At 46.3% G+C, this 22,049-nt stretch overlaps 1 protein-coding gene across 1 annotated transcript; it reads left to right on the plus strand.

Annotated features, from left to right (window-relative positions):
• Window positions 1-11,170: 11,170 nt before the first annotated feature.
• On the plus strand, window positions 11,171-20,853 carry TPRG1L (tumor protein p63 regulated 1 like). The gene is made up of 5 exons (XM_075906623.1): window positions 11,171-11,418; window positions 12,842-12,933; window positions 14,217-14,393; window positions 17,674-17,827; window positions 19,098-20,853. Exons 1-5 carry the CDS (start codon window positions 11,221-11,223, stop codon window positions 19,290-19,292), a joined length of 816 nt encoding a protein of 271 aa, XP_075762738.1. The 5' UTR covers window positions 11,171-11,220; the 3' UTR covers window positions 19,293-20,853.
• Window positions 20,854-22,049: the final 1,196 nt, after the last annotated feature.

Genomic DNA, 22,049 nt, shown 5'->3' on the forward strand with positions numbered 1-22,049 from the left:
AGGAATAATTTCATTCTGCAGATCAAAAGTCAGTCCTTGTGCTGGACTCCCCGCCAACTCCCAACACTGCGCAATCCCGCCGGCCCCCAACGACAGGTTTAGCAGAGCCACAGGGATCCAAGACTTCCTGCACATCCAGAACAGGCAAGGCAGCTCACAGCTCTTCCGAGAGCAAGTCTGGCAGGTATGGGAAGGGACAGGCAGACAGAACAATTGATGGCTGGAGGGTTAATAGTTAATCATTTGTGCCTTGCTCACAAATCCGTTTCTTGGGGCATTGTTTGCTAACATGCAAAATTAAAATGACAATTAAAATAATAAATAAAGCTGGACCCAAGGGGGAAAAATCATTCCAAAATAACTGGCAAAGTGGGAGAGCAAAGGGATTAATCTAATTAGTTCTTTGCCCTTTTCTAGTTAATTGTCCCTCTGGCAAAGAAGAACTAAATGGACCATGGGGTCCGATGGGGGTTAGAGCTGCAGGGGGTGGGAAGCTGTGTTTTATTGGGGGAGGGGGTGATGTCTGCTGGCTCAGGGGTAAGGCTGCGAGTTCATTTTACTTCTGCCCTTGTACCGTGTGGCTGGGGCGCCCAGAGGCCCTCTATTGTTAGCATAAATCCAAATAAACACAGCGGCCCCGTGCAGCGTGCTTCTCATTACCCCCCAATCTCCTTTCCCTCACACGCTGCTGCAGCCAAGCACTCTTTAAAACTCTGATTTCAGTTCAGACTTGGCAAGCAGGAAACACTCCCCCCAACCCCCCACCAGCACTCGGCTCCATGGTTTGGCCCGAATGGGAATTTAACTCAAAATCGTAAGGGCATCCGTACCTATTTAGTCTGGAATGGCTTTCGGAGAAGGGCTCGTTCAGGAAATGGAGCACTGACACTGACTTCTAGTTCACTGATTCCCACCAGACCCAGCCGACTAGCGACTACATCGTGTTGCCATCCAATGATTGCTAACTAGCCAGTGCGAAATGAGTTGGTGGGTCTCAGTCCAGTTCCCATTTGGACGAACGTTACTCCTCACCCCATCCAAAAACAAAACAAAACACAAGAGGCCTTCGTGGCCCTGTTAGTGGCAGTCTGAATGGGCTGCTGAGAATGAAATAGGCTACCAAAGACTGGCCCTCTTGCTTGCTCCGAGAGATGGGGCCAGCAGATGTTACTGGAGCGTGTTGCCTGGGACAAGAGAAGATGGGAAGAGCAGTGTAAATGTGCTGCAGTAACAAACGCACAAGTGAGGAGCTGGCTGACAAAAAACCAGTGGGGAATCAGGGAGAGGGAGGTGAACAGCCTGCTCCACCAAGCTGGGGATCCCCCAGTAGAGGTCTGACCTTCAGTGCAAGGTGTGTGTAATGAGGAGGGTGGGAACACAGAGGGACCATCTGCTTGAGTGAGTCTCCCAGCCCTAGGTGGGTAGTTCTTCCACCGGGAATGTGGAAGAAACCAGACTTCAGGACAGATGCACCTGGAGGGCACAAGTGAGATTGGAACTTCATGGGGCCAGGTGCTGAATGCACCCTAAGAGACAGGCCCTGCCCCCAAAGAGTTAATGGAAATGTGATGTGAGAGTTTAGGTTGGCTGGACAGAACATGTACCCTAGGCCCCCCATCCGTGACCTATACCTCTCCAGAGGAGCAATGGCTTTCCCAGCGCCTTCCGTACAGAGAAAGAATCTTTTGGTGAGCAAGTGGCCAGAAGCTTCTCAATGGCCCTGAAACTCAAACTCTCCAATCCATGGTGTGGGAACGCCAGTGTACTGCGATGGTAAGACACTGAGAGCACATGGGGAACGCTCCTAGCCCTGATTCTGTCTTTGAGGAATGCAACTTGTATTTGTTGTGCACATCGTTTTGTTATTGCCACTCTTCTACGCACAGAGTTTGATGCTGTGGCACTTGGAAAATAAAAATAATGAGATGTGGGGTTTCTGGCTTAAGAACAGCAAGGGACATGTGGGCACTGCACATGTTGCTGAATGTGGAGTAATGTATTAGTCTCAGGCAGCGTTCCCTGTAATTTTTTCCATTCATGTACAGAATAAATTTTGTTATGTGCACCAAAGCATGCACGAATGTGCACCAGCAGTAGAAATGCATGCTGCTAGCTGCAGGTGCTGTGGCTGCTCTGCTAGTCAACTGGGCAGCATTTGAATCTTGAAGCAATTGTTATTTTTCTAACAACTAAATGTATCCAATTGAAGAAGATGGAAAAGGAATAACACCTGCAAATAGCTGGTTATACACATTAACCCTTTCATAAATGTCCCTGTGCTACCTTTACCCTCTCTGTGTAACATTCTCCCTAGGAACTAAGTAGTTGCTTGGTCCAGCAGCTGGGACTTCAATATTTTCTGTTCTAAAAAAGGGACATGGCTATGCGAGAATTAAATTGTTAAAACTTCAGCACAGTAAGGAAATTCAAGCACTTATTTTCCTCTCAGGACCCTGAAGCCTTGTGTGAAATTAAATTGATTTCTTAAAATAAAGGGAAACCATGAAACTAGGTCCTAAAATTGCTTCTTGTACACAGCAAGTAAATTCTATTTTGTAAATTATCTTCACATTTAATTTCTGAAATGTTGTTCAAGTCTGCAAAATAACATTGTTAAAATGGCACGGTGGAACTCTACATTGGTCTCTCAAGGACTTGAGATCAAATTTGCTCAGTTTACAAGAAGAAAGATGTTCCAGATCTCAAAGTCAATAACCTCAACCTGGGATCTGAAATTTGTATCAGTGCCTTCTGGCTCATGCATCACTAGCAAAATAGATTCCTCATGAAAAATCTTCCCTCAGGTACACCTCTGCAGCACCTGTGAGAATATATGGCCATGTCTACACTAGGAAACTATTTTGAAATTAGTACATTCGACTTAGCGCCCAATGTAACAAATTTGAAATAGCGTCCACACGACGGGGAAGCATCGAAATTAGTCCAAGGCAGGTGCCATTAATGTGGACCCGCTACCTTGACTTAGAGCCAAAGGGAGTAATTAATTCGAATTACTCTGGGGAGTAGTTATTTCGAAATAGCAGTACCGGAATGCCCAACTACCACTATTTCAAACTGACTATTACGGAATTAGTGTTACTCATGATTAATAGCAGAAGTACAAATTTCGAATTCCGTGGCCCATTATTTCAAAATAACGGGCTTGGTAGTGTGGGCGCTCTGCTTATTAATTCAACTTGGTGGATCATTTCGAAATAAAGCCCTAGTGTAGACCAGGGCTACACGTGACACACTGGGTCAGGCCACTGGTCCATTTCACCTAATACTGTACCCTGCTTTCCAACAGTGATTAGTGGCAAATGCTTGAGAGGGAATAAACAGAACATGCCAATTAGCAAGTGATCCATCCACTGTCGTCCACGCCCAGAGTCTGGCAGTCAAAGGTTTAAAGATATCCAGAGAATGGGGTTAAATCCCTGACTCTCTTGGCTAAAAGACAATGATGGACCTATCCTCTCTGAATGTATCGCATTCTTTTTTTAACCCAATTGTACTTTTGGCCTTCACAACATCCTCCGGCAAGGAGTTCCACAGGCTGACTGCACTGTGTGAAGAAGTACTCCCTTAGGTTTCTTTTAAACCTGCTGTCTATTGATTTAATTGGGTGACCCCTAATTCTTGTGTTATGTGAAAGGGTAAATAGCACCTCCTAATTTACTTTTTCTTCACCACTCGTGATGCTTTAGTCCTCTATCCTATCTCCATCCAGTCCAAATCTTTTTTAAACTCTCCTCCTATGGAAGCTGTCCCACACCCCTAATAGTCATTCTTGTACTTTCCCCAATTCTCATATGTCTTTTCGGAGATGGAGGGGCCAGAACTGCACACAAGATTCAAGGCGTAGGTACACCGTGGATTTTTATACAGATAATAAATATTTTCTGTCTTCCGATTTCTAGCCATATCTACACAGTCTGTACTCAGTTAAACCTTTGCTGCCAAACTGTCTTCACTAAGGTCCCGTTTCTAAAAAACATTTACACGTGTTTAATTATATGATCATAGTAGCTGTGTTCATTTCCATGGGGCTAAAGGTAACCTGACAACCCTTTGCAGCATCAGGACCTAGGAGCTGAATGAGAACGAATCGGGCCATTAATGCAACTGGAGCTGATCAGGGCATCACACTCCTGCAACGGGTACTTCGTAAACAATTCTGGTGATGATGCACAAAAACCAGACCATGGCTTGCTCCTGCCTGTGCTGTTCTCAGGGTTCCAGGGAGTCCAGAGCAATGCAGACTTACTGGAGTCCCGCAGAACAGCTCTGATTCTGGATCCAAATAGGGAGCCGAAGGTGCCTCTGTGCTGCTGGCTTCACTCACCTGCTCAGGAAGGATCGAGGCCACTTCAGAGTCTCTTTTCAGGACCTTGCCTCAGGGCCCAGAAAACGGAAACAGAACCAACAAGATAAAGTTGCTTCCCCTGTCCAGCGTGGCACAAGTTCCTAAAGGCTTTTCCCTCACCTCTCTCAGCGCTCCCACGGCCTTGCTCTGTCACAGGGACTCGGGGCCGTTCTCACTCTCCAGGCCTTCTACATGCAAATCACTTAATAGCTACCCCACAACCTTAGCCGGACAGCAGCTGGTCAATTGGAGAGAGGCCAGCCATCCCGTGAGAGCCCCATTCTTACAAAGTTGCTTTTCTGTAGTGGAATCATACTGTAATGGTTAACAAAACCATTCTCTGGATATTCCCAGCCTTAGGGAGTCTGAACTGTACTCTCTTCGCTTTGCCCCGGAGCCCATTCCTTCATGCACCTGCAAAGAATTCCACTGTCCTTTTGACTATGGACAGACATTCGAAGCTTTGGGGGACATGAGGTGTCTGACTCCTGGGGCTGTGAAAAACTAAGAGAAACCGCAATTGCAATGCACTAAACCGAGGTGAAAGGAAGCGGGTGCGCCCTGGTGCGCAGCTCCAGCAACACTTGCTGGCTGAGTTGCGGCAAAAGCCAGCACGGAGCTATTTAAAGAGCTGGCAGGGACCAGGTTGCAATAGGACAGGGCCTGTAAGAAACTACACGTTACTTTCACGGCTGGCTCTAACACAATGTAACAATACACAAGCAGAGTTCAGTTTTCGGATAACATACTTTTTAGTAGCGAGCGCCCTCTTCTGTATTTGGAAGGCACAAGCAGTTTATAAGAACAAATTCGGGCTTTTAGGGAGTCACAGTTACTTCCACCAAGCATGAAAAGGGGACCGTGGCTCCCGCTGAAGAGACACAAAGGCAGAGGAAAGCGGAGAAGAACAAGAAAGAGAAATTATTCCAGCTACAAGTTTACCTTCCTAATTCAGAGCTCAAGTGACACAGTCTGAATATCCTCTAGGCTGACTTTTGTACCGAGGATGGGAGTTAAGGTCATCCTCTGACCTCCATGTAGGGTTGTCTGGGAAGAGAAGATGATTCTACAATGGAGAAAGCCCTGGTTTAAACACCCAAGGTTTGGCAGTTAATGTTATTGAACACGAGGTCAAATCTACAACCCTTACATTCATAGGTTTAGCGAAGACTATGGGGACACGTCCATAAATAAGGGGATGAATAAGAGTTTCAAGAATGGACTTAACTTAAGGAACACGTGAAAGATCATTGTCTGAAATCCTAAATGCTCTGCATCAAGTCTCTTGAAGGTGTTTTCAGTTTTTACTGTCTTCTAGTGTATCCGTCTGCTAAAAATGTCTTCTTCAGGCACAAAAAATAGTAACCCTGGAAAAGGTAGAAGAGTTACAATACGGGCTGACAAACAGTATATCCAGAATCTGCAAACAAGGAACTGGAAAAAATTAAATACTTGGATACCCAGAGCTATTTAATCTTGACTCTCAAATAGATGAAACATGGTCCCGTGTAGAGCATTCTGGACTTAAAAGTTCTACTCACTAGGTGACCTTGAGTAAATCACTTATTCTGTGAAAAATAAGAACAGTGATACTTACCCAGCTTTGTAACCTCTTTAAGATGTACAGGCTGAACCTCTCTAATCTGGCACTCTGGTCCAGCAACATCCGTGGTCCGGCATGATTTTAGTTAGCCGAATGGGTTATTTAATTATGATGGGTGTGGTTAAGTTTCCCGTGGTCCCATAAAGTTTGTTTACAGCCACCAGTCCTGGGTCTCAGTGTTCTGTGCTGTTATTTAGTTCTGATTTACCGCTGAATGTCTTCTCAGAGCCCAGTAAGCAGTGGAAGTGTTGGTAATGCTGCTAGACAATATTGACCTCCCATGGTTTGGAGCTGGTCAGGTCCCAAGGGTGCCGGACTAGAGAGGTTCAACCTGTATAGATGACACATGCCATATAAATGGTATTATCATTTCTTCTTGGAATACTTACACTTAGGGTAATTTGATAATTGCTCAATTTGTTATGCTTTCCCCTCCAATTCAATGTAAATTGTATATTATATCTGATTATTAACTGATGCATATCAGATTTCTTATTAATAAGAATGATAAAATAAATAAGCACTGGAGCACAGTAGGTAATGTAATCTCAGTGTTACTTACAGAAAAGCAGAAGCTGGTTTTCTCACTGAATCCAGCATTTCCAGGATGGGTGTGATGAGTTTTACTGCCCTCTACTGATAGAAATGTGATCAATTTTAACAAAAAGAAAGGAAAAAATTGTCCCCGAGGGTTCAAACAATGTCTTTTTAATACAAACATTCTCATTCGCAATGTATCTTTCAAAATGGCTGATTATAAAACCCAAATTAAAGGGAAAGCCAATTCCTATTTTATTTCAAAGACAGACTGAAAAAAAATACAAGATGGGCAACTTCTCTCCCACAGTACCCTGGTGCCAGTGTGTCTCAATCCTGATGCCTCTAAATCAGTGGTCTCCAACCTTTTTACACCCAAGATCACTTTTTAAGTCTCAGAACAGGCGAAGATTTACCGCACCGCCCCTTCTTTGAAGCCCCGCCCTCTCTATTCTCCTGTCCATCACTTGCTGAAAGCCACAGTCAGCTTGCTGGGGTGTTTCAGCCCTCCCAGCTCCCACCATTCCTCGCAGCTACTCACCTGTGTTGTTGCTCGGTGAGTAGCTGCTCCTCAAATGAGGAAATCAAATGTAAATGTACTGCGCAGGCGCGCAGTTCAGAGAGGGCTCAAGAGCTACTCTTAGAGCCCCTGAGATCTACCGGTAGATCGCAATCTACTGGTTGGTGACCGCGGCTCTAAATTGTCTCCATGATGATCTCCCCTGTAGCTCCTGCCATATGGAAACAAGCTTCATAGACGTGACTCTGATTTCCAACTCTTCAAATCTCATCCAAAACCATTATTTACTCCCCTGCTCAACCCTTTTCATTTCTCCTTCTCCCTCGAGTATATTTTATTTAACTCAATAGTGTGTTTTGAGATGAACTGCAAAATTTTCAAAAGCACCTATGTGATTTGTAAGCGTATGTCCCACTTTCAAGAGACAAACACTCCAGGAACAGCGGTTCTCAAACTTTTTGGCCCCACCCTGCTCAACACAGACCTTTCTGCAGTCTCCAGCCAGCCACCCATGATGATAAAATGGGTGCAGGAGTGGGTTGGGAAGTGGGGTCTAGCTGGGAGGTAGGGTGCAGAAGCGGCCTGGGAGTGGCGGGGTCTGGCGGGAGGGATGATACAGGAGGGGGATGGTGGTCATGAAGAGGATGGGGACACTTACCTGGCTCCATGACTCCCATCACTCCCAAGCACCACCCACTGCTGCTCCCTTTGGCCATCATTCCAGCCAGTGGGAGCATCGGGGAAAACCTCCAGGCGAGAGGTTTCCTGCACTGCCGTTCCCCCAGCCAGGGTGGGAGAAAGGGCACAGCAGCCTGCAGAACCATTTTCTTCCCCTGCAAGCTGGCCCGTGAGTCTGACCGCCAAGGTTCCCTCTAAGCTTTGCGACAGCACAGCCCCGCGGCTGTTTAATGAGCCCCGCCCAGCCAGGGGCTCAGGACTCAGCGCACAGAGCTGCCTGGCTAGGGAACGGGCACTTCTCCCACAGCGACAGCAACAGTTCCCTACTGAGGAGAGAGAAGCAAGTCTCTCCCAACCGGTAGGGACATGGCAGGATCTGGGCTGTAGATGGCAGCAATATTCTGTAATCACACCCTGTAACTATGCCCCATGAATTTAAGCACTGCAGCCGACAGCTTCCTTAGCTTCGTGTTTTAAACCACATGTCTTATAAACCTCAGTAAATAAGAACACTGGGAAATGTGCCAGTAAAAATGGCACGCCCAGCTGTTTTTTTTTGTTTTTTTTTAAATAACCTGTGCCTGGTGCTGCATCTGAAGTAATTTTCCCAACATGCTTTTCCAGTCTCTCGATATAGAATTTGTTTATTGCTTTTATGACACACAGTATTTTTTCAACACTTGTTCTCCATACAGTTTACATCGCCTCTCCCACCCTAGCGCACTGCACTGATACACCTCATTATGAGGAAACAGAAAGGGGACAAGTCCGAGATTTGAAACCCAAAACCCCTTTACATCCACAGCCATGTGGGATACCAGATATTCCCATATGTTAGATGCCCACATTCTGCCCAGACCAGAAGTTAATTGGCAACTTATTAAGAATCCAAAGACCAAACTCACATACATTAAATAAATCTGGTCAAAATCATCCAGGCCAGATCTTTAATACAGAGAGGGTCTCACGGTTCCATCCCAGCTGGTGATTGTCCATCCTGAGCCAGCCCATTCGGTACTGCTAATCGGGTCGGGCTACACGTGTGCATTAAAGAAGGTAGGGCATATCCACAGACCACACTCTGGAACAGTCTCCATTGTAGATTATTGACATCAGAAAAAAGGACCTGTGAAATGGAGAGGATAGAACCAGGCCTTCCCACAGGGGGCTACAGGGACCAATTGCCATGGGGCCTCCAACCGCCGCCGTGACCCCCCGCAGCGCACTGGCGCTAAGACAGTCTTCCCGTCCGCCCTTGCTGCTCACCGCTGACACAACACATTCCTGTGGCCCCTGGGGGTGGGGTTTCACCATGCTGCCCCCGCACTGAGTGCCAATTCCACAGCTCCCATTAGCCTAAATGGTGGCCAATGGGAGCTCTGGTGGCAATGCTGGTGGGAGGCGGTAAGTGGAAACCCCCTGGACCTCCCCACCTAAGAACCGCTGCCAGAGGGGTGTGCTGATCACTTTTGGGAGCCATCTGAAGTGCTGATCCCCTCACTTTTCCTGAACCCCATCCTCTGCCCCAGGTCAGATCCCACACCTCCCTCCCAGAGCCCCTTCCCTTCCCCAAGCTCCTTCCCAGAGTGTGCACCCTGCACCCCTCCCAAACCCCTCCTCCAGCCTGGTGAAAGTGAGAGTAGGGGAGAGTGAGTGAGTGAGTGACTGGGGGGGGGCGGAGTGCTGGCAGGGCCTCAGAGAAGGGGAAGACAGGGGCGTGGCAAGGGTCTTTGGGTTTGTGTGATCAGGCAGTTGGCAAGCCTACCAGTTGGGCATGTGGAAGCTGTGGCCATGCCAGAACTGTGCAGCCAGCAGTGCAGTCAGCGGCTCTCGGGGCACCAGGCAGTGCAGGCAGAGCACCACCCAAATGTTGGGGGGATCACATCCACGCAGGCATGCAAGGGAATCCACTGATTGTTCTGCCCCACGGCCTGGAATTGCTGCCAGCAGGCCTGGGCTGAACACTGTTGCTGGCTAGACAGGGTAACATTTGCAGGGAACCTCTTTCCCATTTTCAACTGAGATTTGATGGACATTTTCCAACCAGCTCTACTGACTGCTCGTTGGATGCAGTTCGCACTGAGCCCCCAACCCCTCTTCACACCAGCTTCAATCCTGGGCTCCACCAACCCCTCTATCCCTCCACCTTGCAACCGGGCCATGACTGGCTGCGGGAGAAGCCCTCAGCTAGCACTATGCAGAGGGGAGATTGATTGCTGGGGAATTAATTACTCTTTCGCAGGGCCATCCCCACCAATGCTACTGCCATACAGACAGAACAGCTCCGCAGGGGTAACTTGCAGGAGAGGAAGCTGTGGGGGGCAGGCCCAGAGATACAGGGCCAGGATGGAGGCTCACCAAACAGCCTCACAGGGGTGGCAAGAGCAGGCTGGAGGACTCGGGGGAGCAGGGGCAGCCGCGTAGCTGGCCACAGAGAAGTGATGTTTTCCCTTCTCCCGCCGGCTGTGCGGTCGCCTCTGCTGCGTCTCAGTCCTCCTGCCTGCATTCACGCCGCTTGCTGTCACCTGGCGAGCGGTGGCTGGGCACAGCCCGTGATGAGCCAGCCAGGGTACGGGGCTGGCCACCAGAGCCGATACGCAGCTGCATAGGGCACCATGAAATCTGGGGCAATTTAGTGCCTCAAATGGCACTACACAGCAGTGTATGTTGAACAGCAGGGATGGCCCAGCTCTTCCTCCTCTCCCCTCCCCTCTGCAGCTCCCCTCATGCCTTCCTCTCTCACATCTCCCCCTCCTGTTCCACCCCTGCCCCTTGTCCCCGCCCTTCTACCCCCTTTTCCCCCTCCTGTTACACCCCCCTTGTCCCTGCCCTCCTACCCCTCCCCCTCGTTACACCCCCCCTTGTCCCCGCCCTCCTACCCCTCCCCCTCATTACACCCCCCCTTGTCCCCGCCCTCCTACCCCTCCCCCTCGTTACACCCCCCCTTGTCCCCGCCCTCCTACCCCTCCCCCTCGTTACACCCCCCCTTGTCCCCGCCCTCCTACCCCTCCCCCTCGTTACACCCCCCTTGTCCCCGCCCTCCTACCCCTCCCCCTCATTACACCCCCCCTTGTCCCCGCCCTCCTACCCCTCCCCCTCATTACACCCCCCCTTGTCCCCGCCCTCCTACCCCTCCCCCTCGTTACACCCCCCCTTGTCCCCGCCCTCCTACCCCTCCCCCTCATTACACCCCCCCTTGTCCCCGCCCTCCTACCCCTCCCCCTCGTTACACCCCCCCTTGTCCCCGCCCTCCTACCCCTCCCCCTCGTTACACCCCCCCTTGTCCCTGCCCTCCTACCCCTCCCCCTCCTGTTACACCCCCCTTGTCCCTGCCCTCCTACCCCTCCCCCTCGTTACACCCCCCTTGTCCCTGCCCTCCTACCCCTACCCCTCGTTACACCCCCCTTGTCCCCGCCCCACCCTGCTGCACCCCCTCCCCCCCGCCAGGCCGGAACCGGAAGGGGCGGGCCCAGGCCGAGCCGGAAGCGGAAGGGACGGGACGCGGAGCCCGCGGCGATGCTGCAGCTGCGGGACGCGGAGGAGGGCGGCCCGGACGCGGGTCCCGCCGGGGGCGCGGCGCTGCTGGTGCCGGCCGAAGCCGACGTGCCCTTCGGGCCGCCCGGGGACTCGCTGCCGCCCCGCCGCACCCTGCGGCCCCTCAGCGTGCGCAACCCGACGCGCGGCGGCCGCCTGAAGGAGTACTTCGTCTTCCGGGTGGGCCCCGGCCCGCGGGCCGCCCCGCCCCCTTCCGCCCGGCCCGCGGGCCGCCCCGCCCCCTTCCGCCCGGCCCGCGGGCCGCCCCGCCCCCTTCCGCCCGGCCCGCGGGCCGCCCCGCCCCCTTCCGCCCGGCCCGCGGGCCGCCCCGCCCCCTTCCGCCCGGCCCGCGGGCCGCCCCGCCCCCTTCTCCCCTTGTCCGGGGGGCGGGGCGAGATGGATTCCCAGGGGGCGTGTCCCCCAGTGGCTGGGGTTGGCGATGGGGGGGATCGGAGCGGGCCCTGGGCTACACGCACGTTGGGGCTGAGCGGGGGTGGCCACGTTTATGTTGCTGGCGCCCCTGCCGTAGAGGAACCCAATCCCTGGGGACAATGGTCAGGGACCCAGCCCCCCCACATACCTGCCCTAGGGGGTGGGGTCAGTTACTGGGGCAAGGATGGCAAATGCCAGAATGGTTCAAAACGGAGAGATCCGTTGGAATATAGGAAGACACAGGTCCCATTGCTTGAGATGGAGGAAAGCCTGGAGGACACAGGGTGGGTAATAATCTTTGATGGGGGGGGGGGGGGGGGGCCACTCCAAGATCTTGGATAGTGAGTGAGGGTTGCAGTCTGCTATGATATTAATGAAGGAGATGTGAGGCCTGGAATGGAGGTTGGGGTACAGGGGGGAGACTAGAGTCTAGGAGGGAGTTGGGTTGAAGCAGGTGGTTGTGACCTAGGGCAGGGGTTTGGGATGTGACCTGGGATAGGAGGGAATTGTGATCTGGGGCAGGAGATTGGGGTGCCAGAGCTGGGAGAGGGTGTGGGAGGGGGACAGAGGGTTTGGGTATGTTGAGGGGGAAGGCAAAGAATTGGGGCAGGAAAGGGCTGGGGTGCCAGAAGCAGGCTGTGGCCAAGAGACTTACTTGTCAGCTGCCAAACTTGCCTGCCTGCAGTTTAAAATGTTTCCCACTCAGCCTACCTGGCTGTGTGCTTCATGAATAGGTGGGGGGAGGGGAATGATTCTTCTTAGCTGTCTGTTCTAACAAGCAGCTCCCATTGGCTGATTTCTGCCAGGTACCAGCCAATAGGAATGTGCTGGGGGTGGGGTAGCTCCTAAAACTTCCCCTCCAGTTTTAAAACAGAAACCCATGTTTCTACACTGTGTGCGGGGCAAGCTGGGGAGCCTATCTGGGGCTCCCCGCTGCCTCCGTTAGCCAGATCTCATGGCTTAGCAGGCCAGATGTGGCTCATGGGCTGTAGTTTGCCCAGGCCTGGACTAGCAGCCGATTACAGTAACTTGGCTAGGTCTCCCTCAAATCTCTCAGGCTGGTCTTGGTGGGTAAGTGATATAGAATAACTCTTCACATGTTAAATAACATAAGACATATCAAACATGAATATGTAAAGATAAATATAAACAGATTCTCTTTTTGATTTAGCCTGGAACTATAGAGCAGGCCGTAAATGAGATTCGTGTTGTTGTGATGCCCACTGAAGATGGAGAGGTGCAAAGTGTGTGGTTGCTCACTGAGTAAGTAGCAATACTAATAGACAAAGGGGACTTAGCTGTTTAGGACAAGATTTTTTTTTTCCTGGATTTGCACACCACTTGAAAATGCTCTATGTGAAACATACATGTAATTGGAGTATTGCTTTGCTGTGTAAAGCTAGTAGGAAAATCATGGCTTTAGTATATAGTTAATCCAGGAACATTTATCTTAACCAAATTTTTACTCTTTACTAAATGTTTTATACATTTGTATATTGACTCAATTTGTAAAATCTTAGTCTTAGTTACTAGTATATCCAGAACTCTCCTCAGCTGATCTACCATCTATGATTTACTTATAAATACAATTGCTAATCAATTTAAACCTAGTAAACGCAGTATAGTTGTGCTCAAAAAGTCTTACCTCATCCACCTTGTGTTTTAGTACTGGAAAAGACATCACAGACCTGACTTTATCAAAAGCCCAAGCAAATAATTGTTTGAAAGGGATTCTCAAGTTTGGTAAGACTCCAACATTAGTCCTATTAAAATAAAGGCTGCAATAACTTGTCTTGTTAACATCTGATAACTTTCCTAAACTGTGTTGAGAGGGATGAAACTATAGCTCTATGCTCAGTTCTTCAGCTCCAGTCACTTCACAGAGCAAGGAAATTCATCAATTTCAATCCTGTGCCTGCTAGTAAGCACTGAACTGGCAGAAGGTCAGTAAGGCTGTAAGCAGTTGTAGCTGACATTTCATAGGCTGGGTAGCTAATCGCTTAGGACTGTTAATACAAAGTTCTTTGAGGGGTACATGTCTTAGTCTATATTGGGGATGTTTGAGTGTAAATGACTGTTTAATGGATAAGCAGCTGCTTATTGGTTAACAATGTCGCCTCCCAGGGAGCTGGGCTGCAGTTTACACTCCCAGGGAGGCAGCTTCACTTAGCTTTATACTGCAGAGCTGGTCAGTGTTACACAATTACCTTATTATGTGATATTTAACATCCTTATTGTGTTTGCAGAGACAGACAAGGGAGTGCCAGGACTCCTTAGTTTTATTTTCAAAGAATTTTGTAAAAACATCAACTCTATCTTCTGCTAAAAGCTTCTAAAGAGTCAATATTTGAAACATGCTTTTATTGTCAATCCTATACAAAAATGGCCATGAATGGGAAATACAGCACCATTATAATTTTCTACAGAATAATACTGCTGTTTAAATAATTCTCAGTTGCCATTGTATTAGTGAAACTACATGTTTTTAGGTAATAATTTCAAGGTGGATAGTAAAAACTGTGGTAATCTTCCATTTTTCTTATCAGAGTTGACCACTGGAACAATGAGAAGGAGCGTCTGGTTCTTATCACTGACTGGTCCCTTCTGATCTGTAAATATGACTTCATCAGCTTACAGTGCCAGCAGGTTACTAGAATATCACTTAATGCAGTTGACACTATTTCGGTTGGAGAATTTGAATTCCCATCTAAATCACTGAATAAGTAAGGATTGACTTTTTTTTTTAAAGTTAACTATACTGTTAAGTATCAGAGAGGTAGCCATGTTAGTCTGAATCTGCATAAACAACAAGAAGTCTTGTAGAACCTTATAGACTAACAGATTTATTGGAGCATAAGCTTTCATGGGCAAAGACCCACTTCGTCAGATGCATGTAGTGGAAATTCCAGAGGCAGCTATAAATATACAGGCACATGAAAAGAAAAGAGTAAGGCCAATCAAGAGGAAGGCCAGAGATAACTAGGTCAATTCAGTCAGGGAGGATGTGGACCACTTCTAGCAGCTGATGTGGAGGTGTGAACACCAGGAGAGGAGAAATTGCTTTTGTAGTTAGCTAGCCATTCAGAGTCTGTTTAATCCTAAACTGATAGTGTCAAATTTGCAAATGAATTGTAGCTCTGCAGTTTCTGTTAACAGAACACCACTGGCCATCACCTACAGTCCCCAGCTAAAACCTCTCGAACACTGATCTCCAACCCATCCTAGACAATAATCCCTCATTCTCGCAGACCTTAGGAGGCAAGCCAGTCCTTGCCTACAGCCAGCCTGGCAATCTGAAGCAAATTCTCACCAGCAACTTTACACCGCACCAATCAGGAACCAATCCCTGCAACAAACCTCGGTGCCAACTCTGGCCACATATCTACATAAGAACATAAGAACGGCCGTACTGGGTCAGACCAAAGGTCCATCTAGCCCGGTAGCCTGTTTGCCAACAGTGACCAGCACCAGGTGCCCCAGAGAGGGTGGACCGAAGACAATGATCAAGCGATTTGTCTCCTGCCATCCCTCTCCAGCCTCTGACAAACAGAGGCCAATGACACCATTTTATCCCCTGGCTAATAGCCTTTTATGGACCTAACCTCCATGAATTTATCCAGCTTCTCTTTAAACTCTATTATAGTTCTAGCCTTCACCGCCTCCTCTGGCAAGGAGTTCCACAGGTTGAAAACACGCTGTGTGAAGAAGAACTTCCTTTTATTAGTTTTAAACCTGCTACCCATTAATTTCATTTGGTGTCCTCTAGTTCTTCTATTATGGGAACTAATAAATAACTTTTCTTTATCAGCCCTCTCCACACCACTCATGATTTTATAGACCTCTATCATATCCCCCCTCAGTCTCCTCTTTTCTAAACTGAAAAGTCCCAGTCGCTTTAACTTCTCCTCATATGGGACCCGTTCCAAACCCCTAATCATTTTAGTTGCCCTTTTCTGAACCCTTTCCAAGGCCAAAATATCTTTTTTGAGGTGAGGAGACCATATCTGTACACAGTATTCAAGATGGGGGCGTACCATAGTTTTATACAGGGGCAGTAAGATGTTCTGGGTCTTATTTTCTATCCCTTTCCTAATAATTCCTAGCATCCTATTTGCCTTTTTGACCGCCGCTGCACACTGTGTGGAAGTTTTCAGAGAACTGTCCACGATAATTCCAAGATCTCTTTCCTGATTTGTCGTAGCCAAATTAGCCCCCATCATACTGTACGTATAGTTGGGGTTATTTTTCCCGATGTGCGTTACTTTACACTTATCCACATTAAATTTCATTTGCCATTTTGTTGCCCAATCACTCAGTTTGGTGAGATCTTCTTGGAGTCCCTCACAGTCTGCTTCTGTCTTGACTATCCTAAACAGTTTGGTATCATCTGCAAACTTTACTACCTCACTGCTTACCCCTTTCTCCAGATCATTTATGAATAAGTTGAAAAGGATTGGTCCCAGGACTGACCCTTGGGGGACACCACTAGTTACCCCTCTCCAATCTGAAAATTTACCATTTATTCCTACCCTTTGTTTCCTGTCTTTTAGCCAGTTCTCAATCCAAGAAAGGACCTTCCCTTTTATCCCATGGCCATGTAATTTACACAAGAGCCTTTGGTGAGGGACCTTGTCAAAGGCTTTCTGAAAATCCAAGTATACTATATCTACTGGATCCCCCTTGTCCGCATGTTTGTTAACCCCTTCAAAGAACTCTAATAGATTAGTAAAACAGGATTTCCCTTTACAGAAATCTACACCAGCGATATCATCACGGGACCTAACCACATCAGCTTCACCTGCACATCTACCAATGTAATATATGCTATCATGTGCCAGCAATGCCCCTGTGCCATATATTGGTCAAAATGGACAGTCTCTACCTAAAAGAATAAACAGACAAATCAGATATCAGGAATGGTAACATACAAAAACCTGTAGGAGAACACTTCAATCTCACTGGACACACAGTAGCAGATTTAAAAGTAGCAATCCTTCAACAAAAACTTCAAAAACAAACTTCAAAGAGAAACTGCAGAGCTACAATTCATTTGCAAATTTGACACTATCAGTGTAGTATTGAACAAAGACTGAAGGGCTAGCCAATTACAAAGGCAGTTTCTCCTCTCTTGGTGTTCACACCTCCACATCAGCTGCTAAAATTGAGCCACATTCTCCCTGACTGAATTGACCTCATTATCTCTGGCCTTCCTCTTGATTGGTACTTTTCATGTGCCTGTATATTTATAGCTTCCTCTGGAATTCCCACTACATGCATCTGATGAAGTGGATCTTTGTCCATGAAAGCTTATGCTCCAATAAATCTATTAGTCTGTAAGGTGCCACAGGACTATTTGTTTATACTGTTAAGGCTATTAGTCTTCAACAACAACCATAGCAAGTGTGCAGTTGTTCGTTGTTAGCATATTAGAAACTTGTAAATCTGATTATTGAATATTAGTCTTACCATAGACCAGAATGTAATACATTGTATGAATATAAATGTGGTAGGGCCACATGTTTACTTTAATAACTTAACTTTTTCATACAACTTAAACATTAAAACCATCTTTGCTTAATTTGGGAGCTAATATAAATAACTGTTCACAGTATTTTATTTATGCTGATACAGATAGTCCCCGACTTACGAATGAGTTACGTACCAAACACTGGGTCGTAACTCGATCTGTTTGTAAGTCGGACCCCATTCATTTAAATGTGACCACGCTGTTTAAGTGCGAATCGCTTTCGTAACTCGGGGACCGCCTTAATGGGACGTTGGTCGTAAGGACGAACGGTCATTAGTCGATGCATTTGTAACTCTGGGACCACCTGTATTTAGAGACTGCTTATTACTATGTTAGAAAAACTTTAAAATTCTAAAATGGACCTTGTAGCTTTCATTTGGGTGTTAAACTTTCTTGGAGCCATTTCTAATTAACCTGTCCTGTAAAGAGCTTTAAGGTCTGCCCTATCAAATATGTGGTGTCTTCAAATTTGTTAGGCGAGAAGGCATTGGTATTCGAATTCAATGGGATAAGCAAAGCCGTGCGTCCTTCATAAACAGATGGAATCCATGGTCCACAAATGTGCCCTATGCAACTTTTACGGAACATCCAATGGCAAATGTTGATGAGAAGATTGCATCCCTTTGCCAAGTAAGGATATTTTCTATGCTGTATAAGATATGACCATGTTGATAATTTAAGTTGGATACAATTCTTAAGAATTTGTCACTTTCAAAAGATGGTATGATGATGAAAATATTAGCTGTAAAGACACTAGCCAAGCTTTTTCTGTGCCTTCATTTATTTCGGCAGGGTAGTATCAGTTGAGTCTTGTTGACTCTTCAAATCATGTGCACCAGTTATTTCAAAATAGCACGTCTACACTGCAGGAAAGCCTCAAAATTAGTCCAAAACAGGCTTCCCTAATGTAGACGTGCTATCTTGATTTAGAGCCCCAGGAAGAATATTTTAGAATGGCCCTGGTGAAGGGCTATTTCGAAATAGCTATTTTGGAATAGGTGTTATTCTTTGTAGAATGAGATTTACAGAAGTCAGAATAAGCTGTCCGTTATTTCAAAATAATTTTGAAATAACAGAATTGCTGGGTAGACATTCGCATAGTTATTTCAGAATAACGGCTGTTATTCCAAAATAACTTTGCTGTGTAGACACACCCATAGCGAAAGTGAGGTTGCAGTGATTTCCAAGTTTACAAAATGGGTTGAAGCTGAAAGAGGAAAACATTTCCTTAAAACAACAGGTCCAGTTCTATCAAGCTTCTTTCCTGGAAGGTGGTCTAGGCTTTACCTAAAATATTTGTAGTTTGTAATTCAAGAAGAATCCTAGTAAATGATATGTAGTTACAATATAAACCCCTCTTACGTGTGCACCTGTGCTTCATTGACTCTTGGATTTTTTTTTTAAAGGAGAGCTCTTCAGATGAAAGTATCTGTTTATTTACCTTATCAGTAGTTGACAGAGCTAAGCGCTTATTACAAAAAATTATTATAGCTCAGTGGTTCCCAACGCGGTGCCCACGGGCACCCGCCTAGTGACCAGAGCTGGCCTGAGCCGTTCTTGCACCCCAGGCGCGCGGCGCATGCGTGGACCCCGCGCCTGGGCGCCCGGCAGCCCCAAAAGATTGGGGACCACTGTTATAGCCAATCTTTATGCAAACATCTCTTGTGTTTAGGAAAGCAGGTTATTTGAGACAACTTGCAACAGTAAATGCTAGCATGCAGAACTTGTTATAAGATATATGTATACTTACGCTTATCTAAAGTTGTAATCTGTTTCTGTAGCAGTGGCTCTTATGTATAATTTTGTCTGCATAGGCAAACTAGCAATAGATTTTCAAATAATGGAAAAATATTAAGCTGTCAAAAGTAGCTCAAGTATATTTAATTTTTTTCCCCTCCAGCTGGAGGATTTTAAGACTCAATTAATCCAAGCTGTGAAGAAAGCCCACAAAGAGTGTCCATTGCCAGGGAGAGCCAATGGCGTGCTAGTGCTGGAGCGTCCTCTTCTTATTGAAACTTACGTGGGATTGATGTCTTTCATCACCAATGAGGCCAAGCTTGGCTACTCCATGACAAGAGGCAAAATTGGATTTTAAATTAATTGTAATCAATCTAATCTAAGGGATAGTGATTTGAGATGAGTATTGTGGGGAAAGATTTGGGAGAACTCACCACAAGATAGAAAACAAATCAATTGCAAGGATAAAAAGGGATTGGTTAGTTACAGAAAGTGACCATTTCACAGAACAGTCACTTTACTCTTATGAAGTCAATTGATGGCTAAGTCAGCTATTAATTTTAGGGGGTCACAAGGTAGTTGCATTCTTACAGTACCCTGGATTTAACTTACTATAACTAAATGTATGCAAGTCTAGTCATCAATGATATTTCCTCTTACATTTCTGGATAAGTGTCTTTCCTTACTAAGTGTGAATTATCTGTGACAAATATTCTATATCATATCAAGTATCGATACATAGCATGTTCATGCCACATGGCAACTGAATTCTTATGTAAATGTTGCTATCAAATCCTTTCAAGTGCAGTTGAGATTGACTTTTTTATTGGCTAAGAAGTTACAGGTTGGATCTCCAAAAACCATGAGTCCCTCGTCTAGCAACATGTTCCTGGACCAGGGAGTCCTGGCTGGGATCCTCAGTGGCTGAAGGGCTGGCAGCTTAGAGCCACTAGATCTGGGACCGGAGCCCCTGTAGCAGGGTTCAGCAAATTCCCTCGTTCAGGACTGGTCAGGTCCTGAGGGTGCCAGACCAGAGAGGTCCAACCTGTACTAATGTCTAAACTACAGTAAAACAAGGAATTTAATTTTCAGTGTCAAGAATGTTTAAAGACCTGCTAAAAAGGGACAGACAGCTAATTTGGTCAAAATGGGAGTGTTAATCCTAACTAGTGGAATTGTGCTGTTACAATTGTAAATTGAAATATTGGTCGACTCATCACTGGTCTCAAATTGCTATCAAATCTGAATCTAACTATGTACAGGTTTATCTTATTTATAGTTTCTCTTTGCAGCTGTCTGAAATGTTCGGTTATTCTATTTCAAGATATTTTAAAAAGACAGGTAAAGGATATCTTTGCTTTCCTGTGATATTTTTAATGCAACATGTGAATGAGCATTTTATAACTAGAAGGGAATTCTACTTTGAGTTGCTTTATAATACTTAGCAAAAATGTATGTTTGGGGAGGAAGGGGAGGGTTTTCCCATGGACCAGAATCGTACCAAAGTAAGGGGATTTTGTAACCCATTTGGCTATTTAGATTTTGGGGAAAGGGGAAGCTTTAGTCACAGTATTATACTTCCATCTTATTAACTCTTCCATTTAAGTTTTTAGAAAATAAATGCAGCAGTATACAAAGGTACTGAACAGAGTTACAGTATGAGATTACAATGACAGATTTCATTGTGGATTAATCCTTTATACAAGTTGTCTTAATCTAATTTTATCAGAAGAATTCTCTGCCCCTCAACCCAGTGAAATGCTGTGCAGCAGTGGAAATTTTTTTTTAAACCTTTTAACTTGTGTATGTGTTCTTTTTGAATGTGGCTCTGGAATGCATCAGGCTGCATGTTCTTTTCAGTATGAGCTCTTTTCTCAGAGTCTAGCTTTTGTTAATCTTTCAGTAAAGATTAAACTTAACCATGTTTGTTCTCTGGTTTTTAATTGGTAGAATACCAGTTGTTGTATAATACAGATATAAACCATATATGAGATTATACATTATACACTCAGGATGCTGACCAAGATAGACCCCTTCTCCCCAGTAGCTCTAGAATTCTACTTCCATTCCATCCACTCCAATACTCCACGTTTCTGTCATTAATTCTGGTCCCTGAAACAGCTGTGAGAAGGGATGTAATGGCAAGAATCTCACCCATCTTTCAAATGCTGTTCTACAAACACATGTAATTTTGAGAACACTGTTCAGGCTCTGATAAGATACTAGTTTAACACTTAGCTGCTAAAGCAAACTGGTTCTCACATATTTGCTCTTAATGACTTACTTATTCATGGCTAAAATAATAAAAATTCCCTCTTCAGAACTGCAATAAGTAATTACTTAAAATTATTCTGGGTCTAACTACTTTATGCATTTCATTCCATGTTTCATTCCAATAGAGAGCATTCACTATACTGAGTGTAGATTGATGTACAATGGTGTGCAGTTAGTGTGGGGAAAATCCAATAACTCCAGTTGTGTCTAAAGGGGGGACTGTGCAGGAAATCAAAACTCTCTGAAAGAAAACTGCTGTAAGGGTTAAAAAGTTTTCCAGGCCTCTCTCCCTGTAACAGAGAGAATCAAATTAACTCTAATCAAAGACCCTTACAAATGACTATCTCAAATTCATGGATACTCTTAGTCTGTCACAAATTATCATGTAAACTCTTATCTTTGTCACAGTTTGCCTTGTAGACTCCTCCACTCAAGTTCTCATGTGGCTTTGTGTACTGTAAAAACTTACTTCTAGCACTCCTGGGGTGAACAGAAGTCTCAGAGTACTTCTGCTGAGACTTTGATATGTTAAAGAAGAACAATCCACAACTGAACTGTCTAAGCATTCTGTATAAAGGATACCTGAATCTGTCTGTGAGGGCTGCTGCTTCACTCTTGGAAGTGACAGCCTGCATGCATGCATCATAAAGTTTTCTCTTTTAGGTTTCTTTCCTGCCTCACTGATTTGACCTCCAGCCTCGAACCCTTCTGGGGGCTCTGTACCCCAGGGGAGCGAGATTTCCCCCTCAATTTGGTGTCAGGAGTGGGATGGCTTGGAACTCCAGTTGGAAAGGCTGATGACGGGGAATGGGAACGGACTACAGCGCGCATCTGGAGGGTA

This window comes from Pelodiscus sinensis, chromosome 23 (assembly GCF_049634645.1).
Source record: "Pelodiscus sinensis isolate JC-2024 chromosome 23, ASM4963464v1, whole genome shotgun sequence".
NCBI classification, from domain to species: domain Eukaryota; kingdom Metazoa; phylum Chordata; order Testudines; family Trionychidae; genus Pelodiscus; species Pelodiscus sinensis.